Source organism: Lethenteron reissneri, chromosome 20, assembly GCF_015708825.2.
Source record: "Lethenteron reissneri isolate LAM-NWPU_2019-01 chromosome 20, ASM1570882v1, whole genome shotgun sequence".
Lineage (NCBI taxonomy): Eukaryota > Metazoa > Chordata > Hyperoartia > Petromyzontiformes > Petromyzontidae > Lethenteron > Lethenteron reissneri.
In genome coordinates this window covers 6,820,035-6,847,072 of record NC_083798.1, presented here as the reverse complement: position 1 = coordinate 6,847,072, position 27,038 = coordinate 6,820,035, and the positions used below count along the sequence as shown (strand labels likewise).

At 46.6% G+C, this 27,038-nt stretch overlaps 1 protein-coding gene across 5 annotated transcripts in view; it reads right to left on the bottom strand.

The window, feature by feature from the left end:
• The window catches only part of LOC133344661 (sodium channel protein type 2 subunit alpha-like), a 76,889-nt gene extending 53,657 nt beyond the window's left edge, over positions 1-23,232 (bottom strand). For 4 of the 5 annotated variants that reach the window (XM_061554697.1, XM_061554702.1, XM_061554699.1 and 1 more), the window contains exons 1-8: positions 23,101-23,232; positions 19,822-19,934; positions 17,567-18,367; positions 8,966-9,083; positions 7,689-7,770; positions 5,133-5,261; positions 3,932-4,023; positions 3,289-3,489 (exon numbers count right to left, since the gene is read on the bottom strand). In XM_061554697.1, the coding sequence (XP_061410681.1) occupies positions 3,289-3,489; positions 3,932-4,023; positions 5,133-5,261; positions 7,689-7,770; positions 8,966-9,083; positions 17,567-17,827 (883 nt within the window). In that variant the 5' untranslated portion in view covers positions 17,828-18,367; positions 19,822-19,934; positions 23,101-23,232. The remainder of the gene's footprint in view (positions 1-3,288; positions 3,490-3,931; positions 4,024-5,132; positions 5,262-7,688; positions 7,771-8,965; positions 9,084-17,566; positions 18,368-19,821; positions 19,935-23,100) is intronic. The other variant, XM_061554698.1, reaches the window with a different exon arrangement.
• Positions 23,233-27,038: the final 3,806 nt, after the last annotated feature.

Below are 27,038 nucleotides of genomic sequence, written 5' to 3'. Positions count from 1 at the left end.
CTTTTTGTAACACTTGCCTTACCTTACCCCTCTTAGAATAGAATACAGGCGGACCCAGCCTCTACTCTATTAGACACTCGTGATTCAGTTTCATTGATCATCAGTTTGGTTAACTTTATTTGATTTGTTACGTGGATGATCCCCATTGAGGCAATTGCCTGATTATTTTACAAGAGAGGTCCGTGGTGCGTGTGAGCACGGCAGCAACAGTAACACAAGACAAAACTATCAATATAGCAGAGGACGAGTACAGGATCCTTCAGGAATATTGCACAGCTATCTAATTAGTTGTGCAAATGGCTCAGTCGGGTGCAATTGCGCTGAAACACAAAAGGAACTAAGGTGTTTTTTCATCTTAATATTACGTGGGAAGATTGCACAATATTTGAATAATTCAACTAAGTGCAGGAAAGTTGTACCATTTCATTTCAGCTATTGGCTTTTTGAAAGTACAGTATTTAGCTGAGAAGCCCAGCATTAAACTGGCAATCATGCTTAAAAAGTATGTTCTTACGGGCAATGGGATTAGTGAGCCGTGTGTAAGTTTCATATCAACTGGTTTAAGGGTTTTGCAATTTTCGTGAAAACTTGTAGTGTACCACCAGACAGACACATGATATGTGCCAGGCGTGGCAATAAGCAGCAGCTGATCAGCTCCGTAAAAAAATTGATGCAACAGAACCCCAAACAAACGAACTCTTCTTCACATAAAGTTTAGATACCGTGGCAAGATATATCATTGCGTAATCGCTTCGTAGAATGTAATTAAATTCAGTGCTATTGTTTCCTTCACGACCCCACAGACTACTCGCTCAACCGTGCGCTGACGCAGGAGAATGATAATCCTGTTTGTAGTGTTCGGTTTCCGAGCCACGTCCCATTACAGCTGCGTTTGCGCTTTCCTGGAATATTGACGATAAAACTTTAACGATGGCAGCAGCTGCCCCGGTTAAATGCGGATTGCCACCAACGGTTGGCTGCTGCCACATCCGATTTGCCCAGCTCTGCTCACGAGCCATTTAGTTCCGAAGAAAATATCAAGCCCCTCTTTGATATCATAATGAGTCTTGATTTGAAGTTTTCGTGACTGCAGGGATCCGTACTCTTTGGTTCTTTCGGTAAAGTCACGTAGGTATAAAATAAAATGAATTAAATCACGACGTTTCGGGCGCAACACAAGCGTCCGTCATCAGGTGGGACAACCACAGCAAGAAACAATTGCTGAAGTGGGCAAAAAGGCTGCTGTAACAGGAGGCTATATAGGTAAGAGAGGGGGGGAGGAGCAAGGGGGGAGAGATAGAGAGGAGGGGGGGGATAGAGAGGGAGGGGAGTGCTGAAGTGGGCAAAAGTGCTGCTGTAACAGGAGGCTATATAGGTAAGAGAGGGGGGAGGAGCAAGGGGGGAGAGATAGAGAGGGGGTGGGGAGATAGATAGAGAGGGGGGGCTGAAGTGAGCGGGGCTGGGAGTGGGAAGCTGAATAAGCTGGAGATGCGGGAAAATGAAGGCAACACCATGATGCAGATCAGGTTTTACCTGGTTAATAACATCCTTCCGACCTATATAGCCTCCTATTACAGCAGCCCTTTTGCCCACTTCAGCAATTGTTTCTTGCTGTGGTTGTCCCACCTGATGACGGACGCTTGTGTTGCGCCCAAAACGTCGTGATTGAATTTATTTCATTGTATAATTAACACCATGAAGCATCTTCTTGGTTCTTTCGGTAAAGTCACGTAGAAGGGAAATAATAAAATAATAAAAATAAAACATAGTAAAATACAATTCTCACGACGTTTCGGCCACAACGCAAGCAGCCGTCCGCAGGTGAAGAACAGGTCTGTCGGAAAGACAGCGTCCATGAAGCAGTTAAGGTTTTACCTGCTTAATAACATCCTTCCAGCCTTCTCTTACAGCAGCCCTTTTGCCCACTTCAGCAATTGTTTCTTGCTGTGGTTGTCCCACCTGATGACGGACGCTTGTGTTGTGCCCGAAACGTCGTGATTTAATTTATCTTATTTTATACCTACGTGACTTTACCGAAAGAGCCAAAGAGCATAACGAGTCTTGTTAGTGCGACGGCTCGAAAGTGGCAGCACTTATAGGGTTTCCAAATTGGCGAGTGGCATGAAATATAATACTTACATTGCTTAATTTAGCCATGTGTGAATCTAGTTTAGGTTTAGCGTGTATTGTTCGAAAAGAATAACTGTAATTACCCGGAGAGAGTTATTATTTTCAGTTTGTATAATTGTGGTTCGCGGGTTGGAGCGGTGGTGCAGCGCTTAACGCACTGAGTTCGATCCTCATCATTGGCTAGTGATAATTCAACCAGTCCTAGGCCCCTCCAACGACCCACACCGACCGGCGTGGAAAAGTAGAATCAAACTACTTGTTGTAACTGACACGGCGTGGGGAGGCCTTCATCCAGCAGTGAACCGACACATTGCTACAAATGAATCACTATACAATTGTGAAATATACATTTGTCATTTTGGCCGTTAAACCAGCACAAAATGTGTGACTCTCGTAAATGATGTCAACACAGAGTCTTTAACATGCACTCTGCCCACATTAAGCAATCCAGGTAATCATTCCACACCCAACTTAATGACAATATACTTTGTGTCTGCAGGAATCAAAACTTTGACTCAACTGACTTGGCAGCATCCACACTGATCACTCACATACACTTAGGGAAGAAATTATTGACCGATTCAATAACTATAATGCATTCTTCAGCTTATGATAAGTGCATTTAATAGTGTCTGTAGGAATACATTATTTCTGATTTGCATTAATGTTGTATGTTATTTGTTGATGAAAACTAGACACGCAAACCGCAAAAAATGTCTCCTTTAGGATGATGGACCAAATGAGACAGCAAGAAAGGCAATGCCCGCGAGATAAGAAATTAATAAATTCAAGAATTCCATCGTGACTCCAATTAATTGAAACTTACGCTCATAATAAACGCATGGAATCATGTGCCTCACAGTCGAATAATTACAATGAATGAAAGTTATATGCCAAAGTTACCTTGAGGGTTAATGGAGCACGACAGAGCACACTAAATAGATCATGCAAATTAAACTGTACAAATCATACAAGCACGAAATAATCCATTCGTAAATCATATTACGGCCCAAATAATCTTGACAATTCATGGCATCGCGTCGTGGCAACAACTCAACACATCCCCTGCCATCCCTGTCCATCGTGCAACCAACCAAACCAGCCACTCAAATAAAAACAATTGGGTAAATCGATAAATCAGAAGCAACGTCCTCCTACCTTTGTCCTCCAGGTACTCTGAGATGTTAATGAAATTGAAGTTGCCCGGAATTGGCCAGCGGACGCACTTGTTCTTCAGATTGCCCTTGAAGAGCTGCAGGGCGATCAGCGCGAAGATGCTGAGGCAGAACAAGGTGAGGATGGTGACGTCTGAGAGCTTCTTCACCGACTGGATGAGCGCTCGGACGATCGTCTTCAGGCCTGCGGTACCAACGGCACGGAGGTCACTCTCTCGCTAAGTGGGGTTCATCCGAACGCGCTTTGGTTTTAACAGTCTACCCATGTCTTCTCATCCAATGGCGTAAAATGCATGTATATATATAACATTACAAAAGGGCAGCCCGTCCTACAGACAAAGATCCCCGTATAGCATTCCATAGGCTCTTGGGGCAAGTTATGTTAGCGAGCACCTACGAAAAGGCTGCTACGGCACACGAGGAGGTGGTGTGGCCAGTACCAGGCCCGGCCGCCTTTGTGTCCCTGATGTTGACGTTTACACATCACACCAGATACCCATTTTAAGGCTGAGTCAATCTTAGCGAGGCTATATGGGAGATCTGTGTCTTTGCATCTATACACGTGCATGTGTGGATGATTCTCGCCCGAGCCGAAAATGTGTGATGTGGAGGGAACACAAACAGACCTGGAACCACGGAAATGGTTTTCAACGCCCTCATCACTCGGAACATCCGCAGTGCTGACAGATTTGCGAAACCTGGTATGCTGGTAAAACATCTGAAGAGGCATTACGGAGTGGGGTAGGGGGACGGGAGTCAGGAGACTTAAAATACAAGTATCTGTCACAGTCCATCGTGATATTTTGAAACGGTGTCCAATTTTGTCACTCGAAACTCACTTAATTGAAACGCAGTGCTTACTTTTTTTTTTCCCAGTGCACGCACTGAGCAAAGTAATTCTATCCCGGACTCGGCCTTGGGCACTCTCTTTCTCTCCGTCCGCAGGATGGGAAACACTCGAGGCAAAACTCAAATTCAGGTTTACTATGACACGGGGGATCACGGGCAAACTTACCATGTCAACAATGGACGCGGGGTGGCGGGATGCTTAAGTGACTTCGAAAGTTGGAGGCGAATTCAGAATATATATTTATACTGGGGGAATCCGATGAGTTATAACGTTTTTTTTCACAGGTATCCAGTTGGGGCGGGTCAGAACGTTACAAACAACACACAATGCAAAGTATAGGAAAGGTAAGCAAGTCAATGTCAAAAATGCAAAGTCATGTCCCGCGCTCAAATGGACATTGATGTGGTTCTCATCTCCCGTTTACAACCCTGAACCAGTGGCGGAAATCACACTTCATCTCCATAGCTCAGCCAGCATCGATATCCCCACAAAGTGATACTCATTCTGTCGACCCCAGATGGATAATGGGCTGAGTCATGCCCCGACCAGAATTTGAACTCGCTCTACAGCTGAATCGCCTGGCCGGTTATGTTCAATGTAACCATACTAAAATGTATTGCCTCGGTTTTACATTTCATTTTGGATACATTTCAGCTCTAAAATAAATGCATACTTTTTTTTCTAATCGGTTGGACTGCCATGTGACACATGTTTGTAGCAAGGCATGTGGGAACATGGGACCCCGAGCATCTGGCTGAAAAGGTGACAAGACGAATCTCGTAAGTAGTTCTGCGACATCTGCTCCCGCGAGAAGTTATCTAAAACGATGCATTTGTACGCGAGACTCCCGAATGGACACTTTTGTTTCACGACATCGAAAGCAGAATTGAGACAGAACTGTGGAAACGGACGAACAAAATCCGACTAAAAAACAAGCTCAAGCTTTGAGAAGGGCAATGCAGGCGGTGACCACTCACGCGATGACAAGTACGGCCAAGTCCAGCCAGTTCCACGGGTCCCTCAGGTAGGTGAAGGCCCCGAAGAAGAAGCCTCGAGCCAGAATCTTGACCAGAGCCTCGAACATGTAGATGGCGGTGAACACATACCTGCAGCGCCCCACGGCATGCGTCACGGACACAGGCTTTCACTCCCCCCCCCCCCCCGTCGCTTCGAGGTCACGGTCAACGCTTCAAGTCACGGGTCAAGCCTTCCTGTCACACGTCACCTTAGCCCTGAACCTGACCCCACACTGGCTCGGTAACAGGTAAAGGTGCAGCCCTGCGACGGCTTGCTCATGACACTGCTGGCGGAAGGGCCTCCGCTGGAGAGAGCTCTAGAGAACACCCCCAGAAAGTACTTTGGGGGTGCCACGGTGGCGAGATGTTAACTACCTTGCCTGGTATACAAGAGGTCGTGGGTTTGATCGCGACCCTGGCGCCAGTATATATTGAGTTTGCATGTTCTCCCCGTGGTCGCGTACATTTTTTTCCAGGCCCTCCAGTCTTTCCCTCCACATTTAGAAACATGTATTTCGAGAATTTGGCTGCTGTAAATTTCCACGTGATAAGCCACTTCGTTGAGCTGTCATTTGTGGCCAGGTCGCTTCTGAAAAAAAACTATTTTGCTCAGTGAGCCTTACCCGGTAAAGTAAATAAATAAAGTTTGGTTCGACTCTTCTGCGCTGGCCAGATGTCTTGAGAGTACTGTACGCTCCTCTCCACTAAATGCATCTGTATGGCGCTCTGCAGACTGCGGTGATACACCGTAGCGGCACCTGTTCATCATGAGCGTCGTCTGTACGTGTGCTACGCATGTTTGAATTTCTTTCGCACCCCGCGTAGCCAACCGTGCTCGTCGGTGGTGCGTCACCCGGAGTCGATCTGCGTGACTGGGACTTTTTCCACAGCGTCGTGAGGGTAAGAGTGTGTTGCATTTGCGCAGTTTTGTTGTTATAAAAATATACATTCGCCGTGGTGCACGGATGAAAAATCTCAGTACTGTACTGTAGATCATTGTGTATTTCGGGGGGTGACGGAGCTCCGGAAAAAAAGGCCGGATAATCCCATAATCATTCAAAAGGTTTTTGTGGCAAAACATTTACATGACATTACGTCTTCGGGTGTTGTGTACATGTTTTTTTCACTGTTTTAAATGTGTTTACTGTGCTAATTGGCATAAATAAATATACAAATAGACAAAACACTACTGATACTAGCACTACTTACAACGCTCTTGTTTCAATAACTTGTATTTGACGATCGCCGGACTGACGCAGCCTTTAGACCGGTGCTTGCACGCACTTTTCGCCGTATCGCACTGGATACACGTGCAGTATTTTCAGTATTTAAGTTGTATGTAGTGTATAATGTACTGTATAGAATATTTGTTTTTGCCACGCTACACGGTGCCAATCGCCGGACTGGTAAACAACCTTTGGAGCGTTTTTGCCAGTTTCGCCGGATTGGCCCGGGACAGCCGGTTTATAATCGATGATCAACTGTGTATACATATATATCACATCTGAGTATAGCTGCATCTTAAGAGGCTGTACAAAAAAAGTGGAACATCAACTGGGAACCACCGACAACAGGGAGAGACGCGTGTTTACACGTCCACACAATCAGACGCACAAAAGCACGCAATCGCATACACGCTTCAAGAAACCAAGACACCGGGGATTCCCAATGGAGCCTTTAACGCCCGTTCGTGTTCCAGCCGGTGGGTGGGTGACCAGCACCACTCAAAGACAACGATCCCCCTTAACAGACTGTTGGGGCAAGTGCTGTTAGCGAGCACCTATGAAGGCCGGCACGGCACACGAGAGGATGGGTTGCCAGCACCACGCCCGGTCGCATTTGTCTCCCTAGTGACGCTGTTTACACACATTACTCATTTGAGGCTGAGTCGACCTATGGGAGGGCCCAGGACCGGTTCAGATAATCGTCACTGGTGTTGGCCGTGAGCGAGAATCGAACTCGGGTCGCCGGGTTCGTAGCGCAGCGCGCTAACCGCTGCACCACCGCTCCCTAGCAACACTTACACACCAACGCACGCCATACACCAGAAATCACGCGCTCGATAACACGCACAACAACAACACAATGATACACACAGAATCGTGCACGAACACAACAGCAACTACCGCCATTCGCCGCTAAATGGTGGTGACGACACCACGGCGCTAGTGCCAGTCTAAGTGCTCCTTGAGGGCACGTGAAGTGTCAAAGGCTCGCTGGCATGAGGTCACGGGACAGACCTGGGTGTTATGGGTTCACACGCAATTCCATACCTGTCAACCCATACGGTTTAGTCGTATTCTTGTACAGGGAAATTGAGCAAAAATATATTTGTTTGTGTTTCTCCCTTGTTATTGGATTTTTTTGGATGAACGTTGAGATTTATAAGGGAACGGGTCTGTAATAAAGTAGGCACCGATAAGGGATTGATAGGCATGCAATTCTGCAGCAGGACACACTCATAGACAATCACAGAAGCATGCACATCCACCGACACACCACCACACAAGTACTTACTCCACAACCTTCAGCTCCGTATTGATAGCCATGAAGACACAGTTGGTCAGAATGGTCGCCATAATGAGGATGGTGAATAATGTATGGACGGAGCTAAGGATTGAAGGCGGCGGTGGTTTTTTCACACAACAAACACGGCACACGACATCTGTGTGCCTCGAACCAACACAGCCCACAGCAGCAGCACGCTGCCTATAGCAGGCGACTGCAGTGGACAAGGCAGACCGCGCAAGAGCAATGCCATTTGAGCTTCGTGCAAATCGGCGAGGGTAAATAAGTGGCACGCCGTGTGCAACTGGTGTTGGTACTTGTGACCGGATGCTTCATGGAACATTTGGGTGCTTGGCAGACCAGTGATAGTTTGCAGTTGGAATATTACGTTTAAATACTACGGTGCTTTTTTTCTTCTTCTACACACGATTCCTTGGGCCGATTAATGGGTATCTTCTCCCAGTCAATTTAACTTGTCATTTTAACGTTACTCCCGATCGCTGTAGCTCTGGCAGAGGATTTGTGTGATGTCTCTTAACCCGGCGATGTTACACATATCCAACAGGGTATGTGAGTGTCAAAAACGGACTGCTCGTCACCATTTTTCGATTTAAAGCTTTCGTGACTGCAGGGATTCATCTTCTTGGTTCTTTCGGTAAAGTCACGTAGAAGGAAAATAATAAAATAATAAAAATAAAACTTAATAAAATAATTCTCACGACGTTTTGGCCACAACGCAAGCAGCCGTCGTGGCCGAAACGTCGTGAGAATTATTTTATTATGTTTTCTTTTTATTATTTTATTATTTTCCTTCTACGTGACTTTACCGAAAGAACCAAGAAGATGCTCGTCACCAGCAGCCGTGATCTTGCCTACGCACTGCTCGACGAAGACCTCGCCAGCGCTGGATCTATCCACTGCTGGATGAGGGAGCAAAACCACAATCCCTGTAAAATGTCACATTTCAATAACGACCCCTAAGCAAATTACTCTTACACAGACTATCCACTGCTGGGTGAAGGAGCAAAACCACAATCCCTGTAAAATGCCACATATCAATAACGATCCTTAAGCAAATTACTCTTACGCAGATATTTCTTGGACGAACAATTTCGGGAGGAAAAAAAAACCATCCTGGGTCAGAAGACGCACGTGTGTTGTTATATGCTTTACCTGTGAGAAGATACGGGTAGGTGTCAAACGAATGCGTGGCACGGCGATCCACACACACAAAGCGTCTTTGCAAATGCAATAGCGATCGTCGGCCTTCAGCAAAAGAGGATATGAGTGAGTGAGGATCTTGATAGATATTCTCCTAATGGGGTTGAACACTGTGAAGAGACAAAGCGCCTTGCACGCATTAAACCTGAAGATGGTCTTGCCTTTGTTGAGAACCAAAAACGTCTGCAAGAGAAGCAGATAACAGTGACATTAGGCACAGCTGCGCTCCACAGCATGGAGCAGACGGTTACAACAATTAGCGGTGATTAATCATCTCAATAACCAAAGCATCCCACGACTCTGAGCATGGCAAGTCTATAGCGGTAATCGGTTCACACGGAACATCTGGCAATCCAGCAGGATTTGTTGAGCAAGCTTCAATCTGCTGATGAGAACCAAAAAAGGTGAAAACCAGGCAAGCGTTTGTTTCTTTGTTTAAACAAATGCTGCTGGATATCGTTGGTCTGGGAAGCCCATAGGCTGATGGACTGGAACATCTTAAACTTCTATGTGGAGATTTGAGTAAAATATATTTTAAACGTTTGGAACAGAGTTCAATGTATTTAATTGCCTTACGGTGCTATACCTTCTCACGTGCTCTGCTTTAAAAGGTGTCCTCAATATGATGAGCCAACATTTGTGTAATCTTCATAGTCAGACACATTCTGAACTAAATGAACATCCAAATTTAATATAATTCGGTTTTCGTTACGTTTTTGTGCAGTCATTGATGATCGGGCTGATAACATCAACTCACTGAACTTATGAACCAGGTTTAATTACTCAGATTCAATCCCAGGATCTCAGCTATGCCAGGGCTCACAAGGAACGTTCAACAGTGTGGTGCTCCGATTTCAACCACAAGTTGTAGATTGTCGGTGATAAAAACAGGATTGGTGAAATGTCACGTGCCCCTCCATTGTTGGATAGAGAACGGGTAAAATGTGTTGTATTTGCATGAGTTAATCATAAACTTGATACTGTCATTGGATACACTATATAGCCAGTGGATAGCCAGTGTATCCTATAAAACCGTACGGCACACTCACGTAACCGGTTTCAGTTGTTGGATGACATAGGTGCTCCTGAAATCACGTGGTGACGTCTATCCATACAGTTCAAAGAGACATTTGCTGCTTGTTAATTTTATTTACATTTTCCACAATGACGCTAACGATCATTTCTAGTTATATATGGCACTATTATTCTGCGTTGAACTAGGACCACATAGCGTAGAGAGAGTTCCTTTCCTTTAATATCAGCAGTTCGCCAGCATTGATTCAAGGAAGCCTGTCCCGAAATGCTTATGGCACACTGTGTGTAGAAGCGTATCCAAAGTTTTGCTTTTATTGCATAAATGCCAATGACATGCACTCCCAGAAGGCCGTGCGGCGGATAGTTTGTGTAAAAAAACATCAATGGGTTCAACATCATGGGACCTCCTTTGCCAATACCAAAATAAGATAATAGGTTTTCCCCTTTTTTCTGGCAACAAAACAGGTGTTAACACCGAACGGAAACCTTTTACAAGGAATCATGTCTGCATTAACCACAATGCTTGTGGTCAGAATGCAAACAAAAAACACACTGATAATATATGCATTGTCCTTGAAACATGATTCCTTGTAAAAGGTTTCAGTTTGGTGTTTTAACATCTTAACACCTGTTTTGTTGCCAGAAGAAAGGGGACAACCCTATTATCATCTATGGGTTCCTTTTTGCCAGTACCAAGACGATGAAAACAGGAACAGACTTTACCTTTTCCGGAAATATTGTTCAAATACCAAATCGACACCTATGGCAAGGCACCAAGTCTGTCTTAACCACATATGCGTGCGGTTAACCATGCAAACAAACCTGCTTTGACAATACATGCATTTAATTACGTTTGTTTTACGTGGAGAGACGGGCATGTGAAGGAGACGTCTTGTATTTGATTTGTTACACAGCTGATGGTCGTGGTGCGTGACAACAGTTTTGGGTGGTGGGGGGGGACAACTTTGCCTTGGGGTTTCAAGTCTCGGGTGATATATGCAGGTTGACTAATTGATAATTGGAACGCAAAGGGAACGTGCGGTTATCATGGTGATTGATGATAATGATGTCGTCGACCCAGTGCTGTGTTCCGGCCAAACCAGTTCGGTGAATTGATCACACTATCCGGTGATGCTGATCTATTTTTTTAAATCCTTTATATTAAGTTCGCTTGCTTGCTTGCTTGCGTGCTTGCGTGCTTGCTTGCTTGCTTACGACCGTGCAAATCTTTCGGTCGTTTTATATTTTAAATCCTTTATATTAAGTTCGCTTGCTTGCTTGCTTGCGTACTTGCGTGCTTGCTTGCTTGCTTACGACCGTGCAAATCTTTCGGTCGTTTTTTAACCCACTTCCCGTGATCCAATCGACCTGACATTTTGCACACAGACTCGTTGTGCGAGACAATTAATGTTCGTGAAAAAAAAAATTCCAAAATTTTACACTGTTTAGGGAAAACAAATTAAATATTTAATTACCAATTGCTTAATACTGGCAGACAATCATCTGACCAATAGGTGGCAGCCATCTCAAGCCAGAGGATGAGAGGACTCTAGCCGCCACGCATATAAAGGATTTATAGTGAAAAACTTTGTTTTTACGGGTTATACTTATTATTTAATCCTTTATATTAAGTTCGCTTGCTTGCTTAGGACCGTGCAAATCTTTCGGTCGTTTTTTAACCCATTTCCCGTGATCCAATCGAGCTGACATTTTCCACACAGACTCGTTGTGCGTGACAATTAATGTTCGTGACATTTTTTTTTCATAAATTTTACACTTTTTAAGACAAAAATATTATATTTAATTACCAATTGCTTAATGGTGCAATGCAATAATCTGACCCATAGGTGGCAGCCATCTCAAGCCAGAGGACGAGAGGACTCGAGCCGCCACGCATATAAAGGATTTATAGTGAAAAACTTTGTTTTTACGGGTTATACTTATTTTACCAGGTAAGGCCCATTGAGCTATGGAGGTCTTTTCAGAAGCGAACTGGCCACAAATGATAGCTCAACCAAGTGGCTTATCACGTATACATTTATATCAGCCTAATATGCTAACGCATGGTGACATATGGTCAAGTAACCCCCATGACCCAGATGTGCTGTGATGGGCTGTAAACTATATCATTAAAATCACTCTCTTGATAGCCTTTGGGTAACGACATTGTAAACACAGCAGGATTTGTTTCATCGCCAAAATAAAAAAAATAAAAAAATATTTCGGCCCATGAACCGAAGGGCCTTATGGTCCAATGTCTCACAACCACGCGGTGCTGATGAAACCAGGTCAAGGTTTGCCTGCATTTGCCAAATTCTGCTCAAGAAATTCTGCTTCAGAATCTGGCTGATGGACATCAAGGTTGTTCAATATTCATGTGACGCAAGATCTCTCTCTCTCTTGGGCAGGTCCTTGGGTGAAACGTGCCCCATCCACTGATCTTTACACCCCCCCCTCCCATCCTGTCACCTGCCTCCTGACCCCACCCGGGCCCCTTCATAAAGCAGAATTTTTGTTTATCTGCCTCATGGTCTCTTTCCCAACATCCGTCCTTCCAGTTTCCATCAACAAGCGTTCACCTTTGAAAACTCTTGATCACGTGTCCGATCAACAACGATCGCCTTTTCTGGGCTGTGTTCCAGTCACTTTTTGCATTCCTCTCAATACAAATGAATTGCTCCATTTGATAGCAAAACCCACGAAGAAAATAACAACATATGACGTAGCATGTCCCCATGCATGTTATAGATACATGGGCCGAACTGAGATGTTGAGCGGCTGGAGAGCTTCTCATGTATGTTCAGTGTCGTGTGAGACATTCAAGCCTGGCACCCACGTGCACATAGGCCTGGGGCCAAACAGACTTTAGGTAAACAGAACCAGGGAGTGTTATTCACCAGGCCATGAAGCCCCAGTTTAAGTTGAAGGTTCAATAATCCACTACTGGTGTCTCGTTATCAATAAAATTGAATATCCCAAATGCGACGTTACCAATCATCTTCTTGGTTCTTTCGGTAAAGTCACGTATAATGGAAATAGTAAAATAATAAAAATGAAACATAATTATTATTATGCTTTTTTTTTTTACATTCTACGTGACTTTACCGAAAGAACCAAGAAGATGAATCCCTGCAGTCACGAAAGTTTTAAATCGAAAGTTACCAATCATGTGAATTTAAGCCCCCCATCGCAACCCCCACCCCCCTCGCATCGTGGCCTGCCCTCCATGCAAAAAAGTGCATTTACGTTCGTGAAGGTCCTACGAAACCATTGTTAGGAATGGGGCAGCTCTCAAGGGTGCAGGCGGTGCAACTGCACGGGGGCCCATGGTCTGGAGGGGCCTAGGCGCCGGGCTACGAAGAGGTGAGATAATTGAGGAGGGCGCCCAGATTAATTCATTTCACACCTGGGCCCACAGCAAGCACGCTACGCCACTACAATCGACAGGATATTTAACAAATACATCGAAATACTGGATGCGGACTATCAAGTGAATGTTATAGGTGTAAACAGGTAGATGAGATTGTGCTGCAATGGGAAGGAGACGTGTAAGATGGAGGTGGGCAGGATATCGAGACATGCATTCATGACTTGGTGGTGGTGATACAACTAACAGTATCCATCTAAGAACGTGTCGACTGTTAAATATGAAGACTTAAAGCCATACGGTGGCAATGATTGGACTGTAAGAGTGGTCCTTGAATGATGTGCCACCTACATAGCACAGAGAAGAACAAAAAGTCAGATTGTGGTGGTGACGATGATGATTATGATACCCTAAGAGCAGATTTTGGAGGTCGGATGTCACCTTTGCAACAATTGTGCGACCTGGGAGAAGGAAGGGGGCGATGGCAAGGAATGGTGACATCGATGGCACTGACAGCGATGACCTTTTGACCTTGAATTTAAAACTGACCTGCAACTCAAAACTCAATGTTTATTATTTTCTCTTATTTACGTTTCCCGTTTACCGACGTTCTCCATTTTTAAGTACAAATAAACCACGCATCACCGCACGCGTTTTTGTTTGTGAAACTGGAAAGCATGCACGCCTCGAGGTATGAGCCACGTCTGGCATTTGAGACACTGCCGCTGCTGTGGCTGCTGCTTCTGCTATTCGTACCACGTGTCCTTTATGTTGGCTCCCCATTGTGTTTCGTAGCCACGAGCCGTGGGCTTGTTTACCGAGACCGCCCCGAGGCGCGCGAGTGCCACGTGCGTTCGCGTTACGACGCCCAGAACAATGTGTCACTGCCGTCACCCGTGACAAGAATGATCTGTATTGTTATTATTAAACCCATTACACCTGCCCAAAATTAGGGAAGTTCTCGCTGAACGCGTGTCCCCACAGCACGATTTTTTTTTGCCATAACCCGGTTCTTACACGAGGGAACACTTTTCTCACATTGTGGAACGCGCCCGCTACAACGCGGAACGCACCCGTCATAATGTGATTTCTGAGTGATCGACGGTGAACTACTTCCTTGAGATACGCAGAATTATACAGTAACGAGGCTGAAAACCTGAGTTATTTGTCCCGCCATCTCACTGTGTGTGCATACATCGTATCTCGCCAAACTTTATCGTTTCGTTAATTATGGGCAAATTGTTTTCGCTTAATGCAAAGCTTTTGAGGAACGCATCTACCGCGTTAAACGAGGAATTACTTACATTAGAAAGCAAAAAAAAACCACAACCTCCCCCATCTGCTTCCAGCAAGCCTGTCCCTGCATGTGTCGAAGATCAATATTTGTTACCGGCAAATGTTGAGCGACATAATATGGACCCATTTCTCGCACGCTGCCTCGGAGACCAAACGGAGGGAAACTCGCAAGATATGGAGTGGTGAAATCTGATCGTGTGCGGGCGCTAAATGGATTGTTGCATCACAGGACCGTGCGAAAGTGATGGTTTCAGGAGGAATTAATCCAGCAGTGGATAGATAATTAATGATGACAACTAAGAAAAAATCGCCCTGAATATCCACTCTGAATCTTCAGATCTCATAAGCGCAACACGACTCAGCCGTCTTGCGACTTGAATTGGAGATTAACTTGAATTACATAGCGTTGTAGGCTTGGGTTAGGCTAGGAGATGACAATTCAGCAATGAGCTCAGTCCATCTCTATTGAATATATTGGGTGTCTCTGTGCATTCAATCTATTTTTGCAGAGCATTGAGTGTTACCTCTTTATACTTCAGGCTTTCTCTGATAACTCTGGTTTTCTCCGAAAATCCCAAGACACGGACCAACTTGACGAAAAAAGTATTGCAACTCTCAGGCTTTCCTGGTTGAATAACAATCATTAATAGTGTACTTTACTATCATAAACACAAGCTGGATCACATTGGTCAAGTAGTCACTCCAGGCCTGGTGGAATATATTTAAAGTAGTGACACCACACGAATGGAGTACGAATTGTGTGGCTCAAGGGTTTCATAATGACCGTGTCAAAGATGCCGAGGTCCTGGGGTTAAATTGGGGTTTCAGCAGGCAGTGATTTAATGGGACTCTCATGTGTAACAAGTGATTGGTCTCACCCTGGTCACCGATGACTGCAGAAAAAACATCAGAATACTAAACCTATAATCTTGATTTGAATCTTTCGTGACTGCAGGAATCCATACTCTTTGGTTCTTTCGGTAAAGTCACGTAGGTAGAAAAATAAAATAAAAAATAATATATCACTTATATTTTATTTTTCTACCGATGTGGCTTTACCGAAAGAACCAAAGAGTGCTATAAACCTATACTAAACTATGTTTTATTTTACCAGGTAAGACTCACTGAGCTATATTGCCTTGTTTCAGAAGCGACCTGGCCATAAATGATAGCTCAACGAAATGGCTCATCACGTGTACATTTATAGCAGCCAAATACTCCAAACGCATTTTATCGACGATGCTTAATCAAGCATTTTCTTGCTTTAAGCACAATCGAGTTTGGTTTGATTGACATGAGACTTGAACACATCTATAGCCGGGCACGTGAGAATGCGCAACGCCCCTATTGTGGATAAGAGGCGATTAAAGGAACCTCAGAAGTAGTTTTGTGAGGTCATCTTCCAGGACCGTTGTCTAACACTGGGTGATGCACTGCTTTCTGCGAGAGTCGCAAATATATTTTTTTCCACACAAAATCAACATCAAGCTGACAGCTAAAAAAGCAAGGTAATTGGGAGAAGGATGCAACAAAATAAACTAAACTTAACTAAACTAAAAACTAATTTATTCTGAGCGCAATGTTTAATTTACGAAGCAGCACTTATGGAAGGTGCAACACATGGGCGAAGGGCACAGATTCCGATCAGTGTCAGCCTGCTGCTGCTGCCACTGCCGCTGCTGCTTCCACTTGCTGCTGCCTACTCCTGCTGCTGCTATTGCACCACTGTTTTTACTTTACTGCCTCCAATTTTACCTGCTGCACCTACTCAACTTCCTCGGAGTCCAAAAGGGCATGAAACTGGAATTTGCCTGCTGCTCGTATGCGTGCGCAGTTCGGGATTCCACGAACCGCAGTCCTCGCGACCCGCTCCTGTCGCCTTTCCATATGTGTTTCCCATCCCATGAATTCAATTAAATACAAATAAAGTCGTTGCAAGCTCCACGTGCCCGATGGTTTGTAAACACGCCCCACGGCACTTCAGAGCACGCTGATTTAAATGTAAAGGATTGCAATTTCAAATCTACGTCACGTGGCACAAAGACAAAGATCCCATGTTGCAGTATTTAACAGACTGCCGGGGTAAGTGCTGTTAGCGAGCAGCTATGGAGGCCGCTTCGAGAGGTTGGATGGCCAGCATCACGTCCGGTCGCCTTTGTCTCCCCAGCGGTGATGTTTATATATCGCCCCGGGTCCAGTCCGTATTTGAAGGCTGACAGAGACGTCCCTAGCTGTTAGCGAGCACCTATTATTTACATTCCAGCCATAACAGAGGCTCGTTAACAACAGAGACTGGGGATAATTGTATTTGCTGTACACTTGTACAATCAGGGCTTATGTTCAGGTCTGTTCGGGTCAACAACCCGGATATATGTATACACCCGGCACACTGCGTCAAGTATACCACCCGTGACTGCCAGTAACCCCCGGAAAATATTGACCTCTGGATTCAACAAGCAGCAGTATGACGCAGTGTTCCTGTTCCACCGAGGCAGCCAATGAGTTCAATACCTGAGCATGTTCATCATTGTAATGGAAAATGTGTCACTGTCACTGAAGCTTGCATGGACTTCGCATGGTCAATCTGACCCAAAATATTCAATTAGCACCATAATGCTCAATCAGCAGTCGATCACCAAACCGACGCCGGTGGCTGGAATGAATCACACACTCTCCCTTAAGAGGCGCTAGCTAACAGCACTGCACTTTTGATTCCGAGCCACTGCTAACATCAATTGCGAGTGACGTCTATACCGCCATTGGCAGCACTATCAGCAACCAATACCGACCAGCGTGGTGAAGTATGACGAACAAAGTCCAGTGGTCAACACAGCATGGGAAGGCCTTCACCCAGCAGTGGAATTGATATCACTCGTAGTAGTCGTATTATTATTATTATTTTAACAGCAGTCACCCGAACCTCAAAACGTGCTCTCTTGCTATCGATGCATATTGCAATGGAACGTACCATCTTGTTCCTGTAGTAGGGGTCCAGGTCCTCGAGCGGCTCCGAGATCATCTTCGGCGGAACCTCTCCATACACAAATGGCATGGTCCTGTCCGCCTCCAAGAAATTGAGCGGTTTCACCTTCTCAATCACCACGGTGGAATCTTTGTCTGCCTTGCGCTCCTTTTCCCAGGCGATCTGCTCCTCGATCCTGGCCACGGACTCCTTGGTGAAGTGGCGAAAGAAGCCGCTCGACTGGGGGATGCCGACCATGCAGGACATTGTGACAGATGGGTGGCGAGTGGAGCCACGAGCCTTGACTTTGTTGACTTTGTTGTTGTTGTTGTCCTCGTTGGGAGAGCAACGCGCGTAGTGATGGTTACAGCACCAGCACGTGTAGGGATGAAAGTCGTCTTGGTGGTGGTGATGGTAACATAGATGATGATGATGATACAAGTGGTGGTGGTGGTGGTGAAACTGATGGCAATGATGATGTAGATGTTAGTGATGAGAATAGAGATAATTGCGACGATGAGAGTGGTTATGCAGTCGATGAGAGTGGAGATGATGATGGTGATGGTGATCGATCCTGCGCGTGCGAGCTTGTCGATGCTCACACTCGCTCTACGAATCTCCTTCTTCTTCTCAGCGTGATGCTGTGATCTATCCCGACGTCTTTTCTCCTGGAAGCCAGTGATTTGTCGTTAAAGAAAAGCTTCCTGGCGGTGCGCACGCAGGTCAGCTGTGGAGCGGAGTGAAAGGGTCCCCGTGGCATCGTCCGCCTCCCATCATCACGGTGCTCGTGCTCTGCTGTCGGGAAATCTAAAACACAAACAACAACAACACCGCGGATTTACCGTTTAGATTGTTGTGGGCGAGCCCGAGATGAGAATAACCTACGACCAAATCGCCCAGAATGCGACCCATCTTGAAAGATATTGGCGGTTGAAGAGGCTTGAGCCTGGGTCGTGTTGCTATGGGAAGCCGCCTGGGAATATCATGAGTGGTGGCGTTAGGGCTGCGAGACAGCCGCGAGATGGCAGCACGGCGATGGATTATTGATTATTTTGGTGCGGAGCTTTGAGTGTAACCCCCCCCCCCCGCGTCCCTGTGCAATTGGCAATACATCCCAATGTAGGAGGACCCCTCCTGCAAAACGAGTATTCAGGCTCGGTGGAGGGTTCTTGAATACAAAGGAAGGACCGTGCTCACACCTTGACGAAACGGCCTAAAAAGCGCATCGATGTGCGTGCGATGGTGATGGGAGGCGCGGCGTGCGTGTGCGTTCACAACAAACAAAAAAACATCCGATGGACAAAAAGGACAACCGCGAATACGTGATTCGGGTCCTGTTAAACACACAGCCATTGTCCACGTTTGAGTTAAATTGTATGTCGTTGTGGTATTACGGACGGGGTCGAGCAATAACGCGGTGGTTAGCGCACTGCGCTATACGATGAACCCGGGATGCCACCAGAGTTCGTCTGACGGTCACGGCTAGCGTGCGTGTGCGAGTGATATCCGAACCGGGGTCCGGGTCTCCCCCATTCACTTAACCCGCACTGGCCAGCGCGATGACGCGTGGATCAAGCAATTTCCATGATCTACGCGATGCAGAAGGAGGCCTTCATTCAGCAGTGGAGTGTGGCGAAGCGCTCTAAATGTGAGCACGTACAAAAAAAAATCGCAGCTTAAAATAAAACAGCAGTCTCTAACATCCTTTATAGAACCCGTGTCAAACGTACACGCACGTCGTACGTATGCCACTGGCAGGGCTTAAACGTTCCGTAGTAATTCTAGCATCTCTCTTTCCCGACTACATCTTGCTTAAGATGGATCTGTGTCGCTGTTTGCAAAGCACACACGACCGCTTCTAATTAATACGACCACTTCAAACGGACATTTCTCGCAGTGAGCGCTTTTGACAAATTTGTTTGCACACACGCGATGCTCTTTTACAATTCAATGTGGTTGATTATGGTTATAACAACAGCATCATCATCATCATCCACCACCACCATCATCCGCATCACTGCGCTCGACGTAAGGTCTATTCTAGTGTTGAGTATGGCACCAGAAATGTGTTGACAAGCCACGCGCATGTATGTGGCCAACCGTGATAATGTAATCGGAGGTGTCAATATCGAGCTCTGTTATCCACGAGAAGGCTTCATGACAGAGCGGGAGAGAGAGTCGGTGTTGTAGTGTTATAATTCCATCATCGAAGGTTTACTCCATGTGCCGTAAGGGCGACTGCGATGTTCTGAAACGCCAACCTTCTCGTCATCGGCGTGATGACAGCGAAGACAGTCGAGGCAGGCTGCACAGGGACGTGGACACACGCCAGCCCACCCCTGTCCTGCACGGCACCCCGAGTCGCGGTGGCAGGCTGGGGGAAGGGAACAATCGACTCAGGAGTTGCAATGACGGACACAAGAGACGCGCCCACTTTGCCGTGCTGCAGTGGCGGACGCGAGGTGATGGATGTGGACGCTTCGTTCCGTTTCGCGGTGTGATGACGAATCGAGCATCCCGCGCGTGCACGCGCACGGTGGCGCAAGAAGGAATGCGATGCATCGACACTTCGAGTTTACAGCCACGGACAAAACGAAATTATCAAATATGCATCGTGTTGAAATTACAGGGGGCGGGGCGGAGGGGGCAATCGCACGTGTATTTGTCGTGCTGCAATGACGGATAACAGAGATACGCGTGTATTTCACACGCCTTCGTTAAGATGTACTTAACGAAGGCGTTATACAAGGAATCAACAACGGTTCAATGTGTGTGAATGTAACGGTGGTAATGAGGTGCATGCAATAGATGAGTTGAAGCGATGGGGGCGAATCTGAGATGATGCGTAAATTTGGTGGAAAGCGACATCGATGACGGTAAATGATGATGAATGGATTGAATACATTGGGTTAATGAGTGAAAGCCAGATAATGAGACTATGAAGAGGGAAAATTAACGGTGGCGGTTATGACGGGGGAGATTAAGGGGTCGTGGGGTGAACTGTGGGAAATAAGTGAGTTGTGAGTTATCGCGTTGTAATTGTTAACGTCAATACATACGCGCATGTATACACCGTTGTGCAACGAAGGATAATGCGTGAATTAGTAAGTGCATCTTGTTTCAATTACATATTCAGAAAAAGTAACACACTCATATGTTAATGACAGATTCACAGTCGTAGATGTACTTATTGCAATGACGGACATTGATGTGTTAGCATGTAGCGCGCTCGTCGCTGGCCGAATCAATGTAGTATTAGCAGGCGTGCGTATGTGTTTGACATACATTAGGTACTTTCTAACAGTACTTGCCCCAACAGTCTGTTGAGGCTATACAGGGGATCTTTGTATTTGTAAATATATAGGTTCAGCCCTCTATTGGCTTCCTCGTCAAACTCTACACGAGGCGAATTCCTCGGTTGAATGATTATGGGGTTCGGACGTTAAATTTTGACTTCAAACTTTCGTGACTGCAGGAATTTATATTCTTGGTTCTTTCGGTAAAGTCACGTGGATAGAAAAAAAAATTGAAAATGATAAAAGCAAAAAATTCCACGACGTTTCGATCGCAACACAAGCGGTCTTTACCGAAAGAACCAAGAATATGGGTTCGTACGTTGTTTAGATTGCACAACAATTGCTCACTCAGTCACGGTGGGCTTTCAAAACCTTCGAGGACATTGTTCGCATTTCCATCAGTCTGTCGTATTCACATCTTGTCGAAAGGGCCGAAGCACATCACTTTGGCATCTTCGTCACACAATTTCGCCAACATTCCATCGAAAATTGACTTCGTAAAGCAACCCAATGTTGTTTTGGCCGTGTCGAGTATTTCCCGTATCCTTAACGCGTAACTTTGACGAACGAAATGGTTCGATCTTGACACAACAACAGCGGTGTCATATTTACACGTTTCAGCCCTTTGCCAATCCACTGCTGGATGAAGGACCCTCCCCACTGCGTGTCAGACATGGGAGTTGCTCGACCATACTTTACCCCGCTGGTCGGTGCGAGTTAGTAAACGGGTAGAGGGTAAGCCCAGGGTCGGTTTAGAAGTCACTCGCCACTCACGTTGCCACGTGGTCAGCAATCAAACTGTGGCGTCACATCGCAGTGCGGTCACCACTGCGCCACCGCTCCCCCCGCATATCACACAGCGTGTACAAGACCATGTGCACGTGAGGGCATCGTGTGAAGCATTCACGCGGCGCGCATTCAAGTGCACGTTGCATGCCGCCGACGCGTCTGAAATGCAGCCTGCGTAAGGGGCGGTCGTGACCGACTGCCGCAAAGTGTCGTGGTGCCACGGCAGACTCTGCAAGCTGGCGATCGTCGCTGAGTGATTTTAATAATTCCACCGACGCTCCGCGGACGGGTCAGTGAGGCCGTTTCTTTACACGCGGCACGAACTAAACGGGAGTCGATCTCGACGCGGGGGTCGATTGGCTTCACTCAGAGTGCTTTGGTCAACCGAATGTTTTACACTGCTTTCGATTTCGCGCTGAACGCTTGCAAATGTATACCACCCACCCAACAGCAGTGAATCAAGTCATTCGCCGCTTGGGAGTGGGACGATGAAGCGGGTTAAAGGCAACGAGGATGATCGTGCTATTGCATGCGTCATTATCGTTCTGTCACTATTGCCATTAACAGCGTCTTCAATACCACTGCCATGACCATCCCCCGCCACGTTTCAATCAACAGCAGGACTAAAGCAACAACACCGCTACTCTCTCTGCCATCACAACTGTCGATACCGCCACCGGCGCTATTCATACCACGCCCATTTACTATCACCACAGCCATTCGCGCTTCAACCATAATCATCACAAACATTATCACCACCAGCATCATTACCACCACCGCCCCCACAATCATTGTCACCATCACTGCCATCAATTACGACTCCCACGATCACCACCACCGCCGCCCCTGCGACCACCACCACCACCACGAACTATATCAACACGTGCGTGCAAGGGTGTAACTTTCATACAGCATGTCGGGCTCTTGGTCTACAACGTCCAGATTCTGGTCAGACCACGTTTGGCAGTTGCACGACCGGCTCCGGTCGGCTGATGAACCCTAAAGGGCACAGTCGCAAGTGTCTTGCCTTTTACAACTATCACATGAGATCAAACACCTTTGGCGACATATCAATCGATCTTCCAGAGTTTTGTGCCGAGCGCGTCTGCGCCACTGCACAGGCGAGTGCAACAGAGTACGATGCATCTCCACGTACAAATAAATGTGTCTTTTATCCCATCAGCCTGTTGACTCTGCACACCCGTATTGTCCATTTGTATTTGTTTCAACAAGCAAACTCTCGGCCGGTTTCGACCTTCTGGGTCTCATCAGCAGGCGCAGACTGTTAAAACGAGTACCGCCGGGTTATACCAAACGTCATTGGCTAAAGCTCTCGATATCAACTATGGGGTTGCCCCTGTCGAACCCCCGCGAAAAGGAAACACGTAATAAGTTTTCATATATATTTTTAAAATGCAGCTGATGGTCGTGTGTAGATACAGCACGTGGGCTTACCTTGGGCAGGAGTCTCAGGAAAGCTTCCTTAAGTGCGCGCGTTGAAAGCAATTTATGTCACGAGCCGCGCATTGCATCCTTGTGTGCGCCAGGCGCTCCCAGACGTGACGGGCGTCATTCTCGTGAAGAGGCGTGATGCGAGGGGAGAGCAGGGAGAGGGGGGGGGAGGGCGAGAGAGGAGAGTGGGAGGGGATAGGAGATGAAAGGAAGATGAGGCCGTGCTAACCGCACCACACACGCGCTCGCGCCGCGCGCACTATTTACGAGAAAGGACTAATGCTGTACCCTGAATAATTGATACCGGTTTTATTTGCACGAGTTCACCATTTTCCCGAGCTAAATCGTCGGTAAACATTGCGCGTCCGTCGTCCAATTTGCGTCCCCGATAGCGCGGCGCTCTCCTGCGCGATTCGAATTTGCGAGTGTGATCAAAGGTGAAAGCGGGAGACGGTGCAGGGGAGGAGCGCCCGTGGCATTATCAGCAGCGTTGGAGCCGGCGTCTCTACCATCCCTCCTCCTGCGTTAGAACGCGCTTGTGCAACGCGTATTCGCACCTTACAGCAGCGCCGGCTACACAGCACAGACAGAATGCATCTGTCGCGAAGTGGAGTGGCGCAAAGGACGCTCGCTAACCACATCAAACTCACAGCCCGTCCTCTGTAGCCTCGATTTGAATGCGACAAACAACACGAGACCGCCCGGACAGCCAGTCACTGAGATGCGTGCGCCGTGTTAGTGCGCTCGAGGTGTGTGTGCAGTTTGGTGCGCTGGAGGTGGGTGTCAAATGTGTCTACAGCACAGCAAGGGAGTTCTATCGAAGTTTACCTACAGGTGGTAACACTGCGCCCTTTTCACAACTTAATGCGCTCTGACTGCACGGAACAGCGCATATAACAACTACAGTGGCGCCACCCTTAACTAACGTGATCATAAAACATCATCGAGTCTGCAGATTCCTTGATCGGGATTTGTTAACAACGCCATGAGCTTTTTTTTCGATTTAAAGCTTTCGTGACTGCAGGGATTCTTCTTTTTGGTTCTTTCGGTAAAGTCACGTAGAAGGGAAGTCATATTATTATTGTATTACTTCCCTTCTACGTGACTTTACCGAAAGAACCAAGAAGATGAACACCATGAGCGTTGTGCACGTGAGAAAAAAAACACACAAAACCCGCAGTAAACCCACGCATACTTGAGGGTAACCCTCCAAGCTCCACACAGATAGCTTCAATGATCCAATGATTGACTGCCATATCCTGTCCCCCTTGGAACCTGAGCCCACAGCGTCCGTCAGGCAGCCTGTGACAACACGTGAGCTGATCTGTGCAGCGACGTGGCCCTGACGTCGCCGCTGCCTCCCTCTTCCTCGTCTTTCCTGATCCTTTGCTCCAAATGTTTCGTTCCCTTTCCATTAGTTTCCTATTACATCCAATTCTTTGTCGTCTCTCTTCGCTGGCCCGTTTTTTTCTTCTTCTTCTATTTCTCGTTTTCCATGCGTTGCATCCTTGCATGTCTGTATGTCGAACTTCTTTCGCAACCGTACGTAGCTAACCGTGCGAATCGGAGGTCATCGACTCTACTGTCCTTCCCGTGGTGTGGCCACGGCTCAGAAAGTTGCTCGTAGATGTATAATGAAAGAAATATATACACACACAATCATAACCAGATGTACGTCTCTTCCATTTACGTCGTGTCGTAAAGACGTCGTCACTTTATTAGTATCGCTACGTGATTTACGTCGCCTCGACCCACACTTACGTCGCTGACAGCAACCGTCCTGTGCTCGTCTTCCTGGTTCTTTCGGTAAAGTCACGTAGAATGGAAAAAATAAGATAATAAAAAATAAAATAAAAACATAATAAAATAATTCTTGAGAATTATTTTATTACATAATATAAAATAATTCGTGAGAATTATTTTATTATTTATTCGTGAGAATTATTTTATTATGTTTTTATTTTATTTTTAGTGAGAATTATTTTATTATGTTTTTATTTTGTATTATTTTATTAGTTCCATTCTACGTGACTTTACCGAAAGAACCAAGAAGATGAATCCCTGCAGTCACGAAAGCTTTAAATCGAAATCGTCCTGTACTCGTTTCTGTCGCCTCAGCCTTCGCCTTCCACTACGATGCCTTCGCGCATGAACATATGTACTGGACTGCAGAGTGCACCATATTATTTGAGGACGGTATTTTTGGAGATTTGACCGGTGCGATGTGCGACGAGACGGGGTCCCAGTTTGGTTGAACGTAAAAGTGTGTAGGACGGTGGTGAGGCCGGTGCTGTTATATGGGGCCGAGTGCTGGGGCACAAGAAAAAGTGGGGACCAAGCTATGGCAGTCACAGAGATGAGGCTGTTGCGGTGGATGTTGGGTTTAACAAGGAAGGGACAGGGGGTGAGAAATGAAGAAGTGAGAGGAAGACTCAAGGTGGTAGAAATTACAGAGAAGATGAGAGAGAAAGGGCTGGTGTGGTGCGGTCATGCGGAGAGACAACAGAAACATGATGTGGATCAGATGGTGCAAGTGATGCAAGTGGAATGAAAGAGATCAAGAGGAAGGCAACAGAAGAAGAGGTGGGGCGATGTGGTGCGATGGGACACGGTGACCCGAGGAGCGGAAAGATAGATGGCGCAGGACAGGGCAGCGTGGAGAAGGTTGGTTGGCAAGGACAGCGGACCCCCCCCCCCCCCCCCCACGTGAGTGGGACAAACACGTGGAAGAAGCAGATTTTGGAGATTCGGAGAGAGAAAAAAATGCTTTGATTTACGTCGTTTCGATATTCGTCGCACATTTCAGGAACGTATCCTCGACGTTAACCGGGGAGTTACTATATACAGCTCTTTCTCCCCTGCTCGTGAGAAATAGTTCGTTGAGATTTAATTGGGGATTATGTTAATACTTCCATATTTACCCGCACTATAAAACCCGCGACTGCTCGCGTATAATTACACAACATATGTCATAACAAGGTCTTTAACGTCAGTCTTACAATCGTCGACAGCATCTCGAGTCCACGTGACTCCCCTCCCCTCCCCCACGCTACAACTTTCCGTAATTACCAATTATCAGGTGCGCGGAGCGCGTGCAGTGACTTAATTAACATGTGAATACCCAACCGTGTTACTTGCGCATACAAATACGAAGATCCCCCCCGTGTAGCCTTGACGGTCTGTTGGGGCAAGTGCCGTTAGCGAGCGCCCAGCGAAGGCCGGCACAGCACACGCGGAGGTGGCTGTTCAGAACCACGCCCGTCCGCCTTTGTCTCCCCCGTGGCACATGTGTCACGCACGCACAGACGTGGCGCGCCACTCTGCACGCACATTAACCCGCGCACGCGTGGTCTCGCGGCGACGCCAGATGCTCAATCCGTGTTGACTCACCCGGTGTCAAAATTCATCGGCGATGTTTTTCGCCGCTGGAATGAAAGCCAACTCAAAGAAAACAAAAAGCCGCGTTCTCTACCACCTTCTCAAGTTCCTTCCTACATTGAACAAGGCCACCACCTATTTACGGGCGGGTGGGCAAATAATGACGGACTCTCCTACTTTTATTTTCGGCATCGATGGGTTGTTTTTCTTTCTTTCTCCCGTTCTCTTCCGTGTTTAATAACGATACTCATATCTACTCATATCTTTGTACGTATATATAAATAAAGTGGTGTGGCTAGACAACCTGAGTCAATTCCTGTCTGTCTGGGTGCCAGTGGCGACGTCACCGACATCCCATTGCGTTGAGCCGGGTTCCTGGCTTGCTTCACATCCCACGCCTCGCACCGCACAGTGGAAGGGGCCTCTTCATCCAGCAGTGGATTGACACGTTGCTGTACATTTTACAATTATGTTAATTACAAAAAAATGTGTTGCCCCTCTGGTTGGCTGGAGGCAGGGACGAACGGACACGCCCAAGGTACGCAAGTGATAATAATACTGGG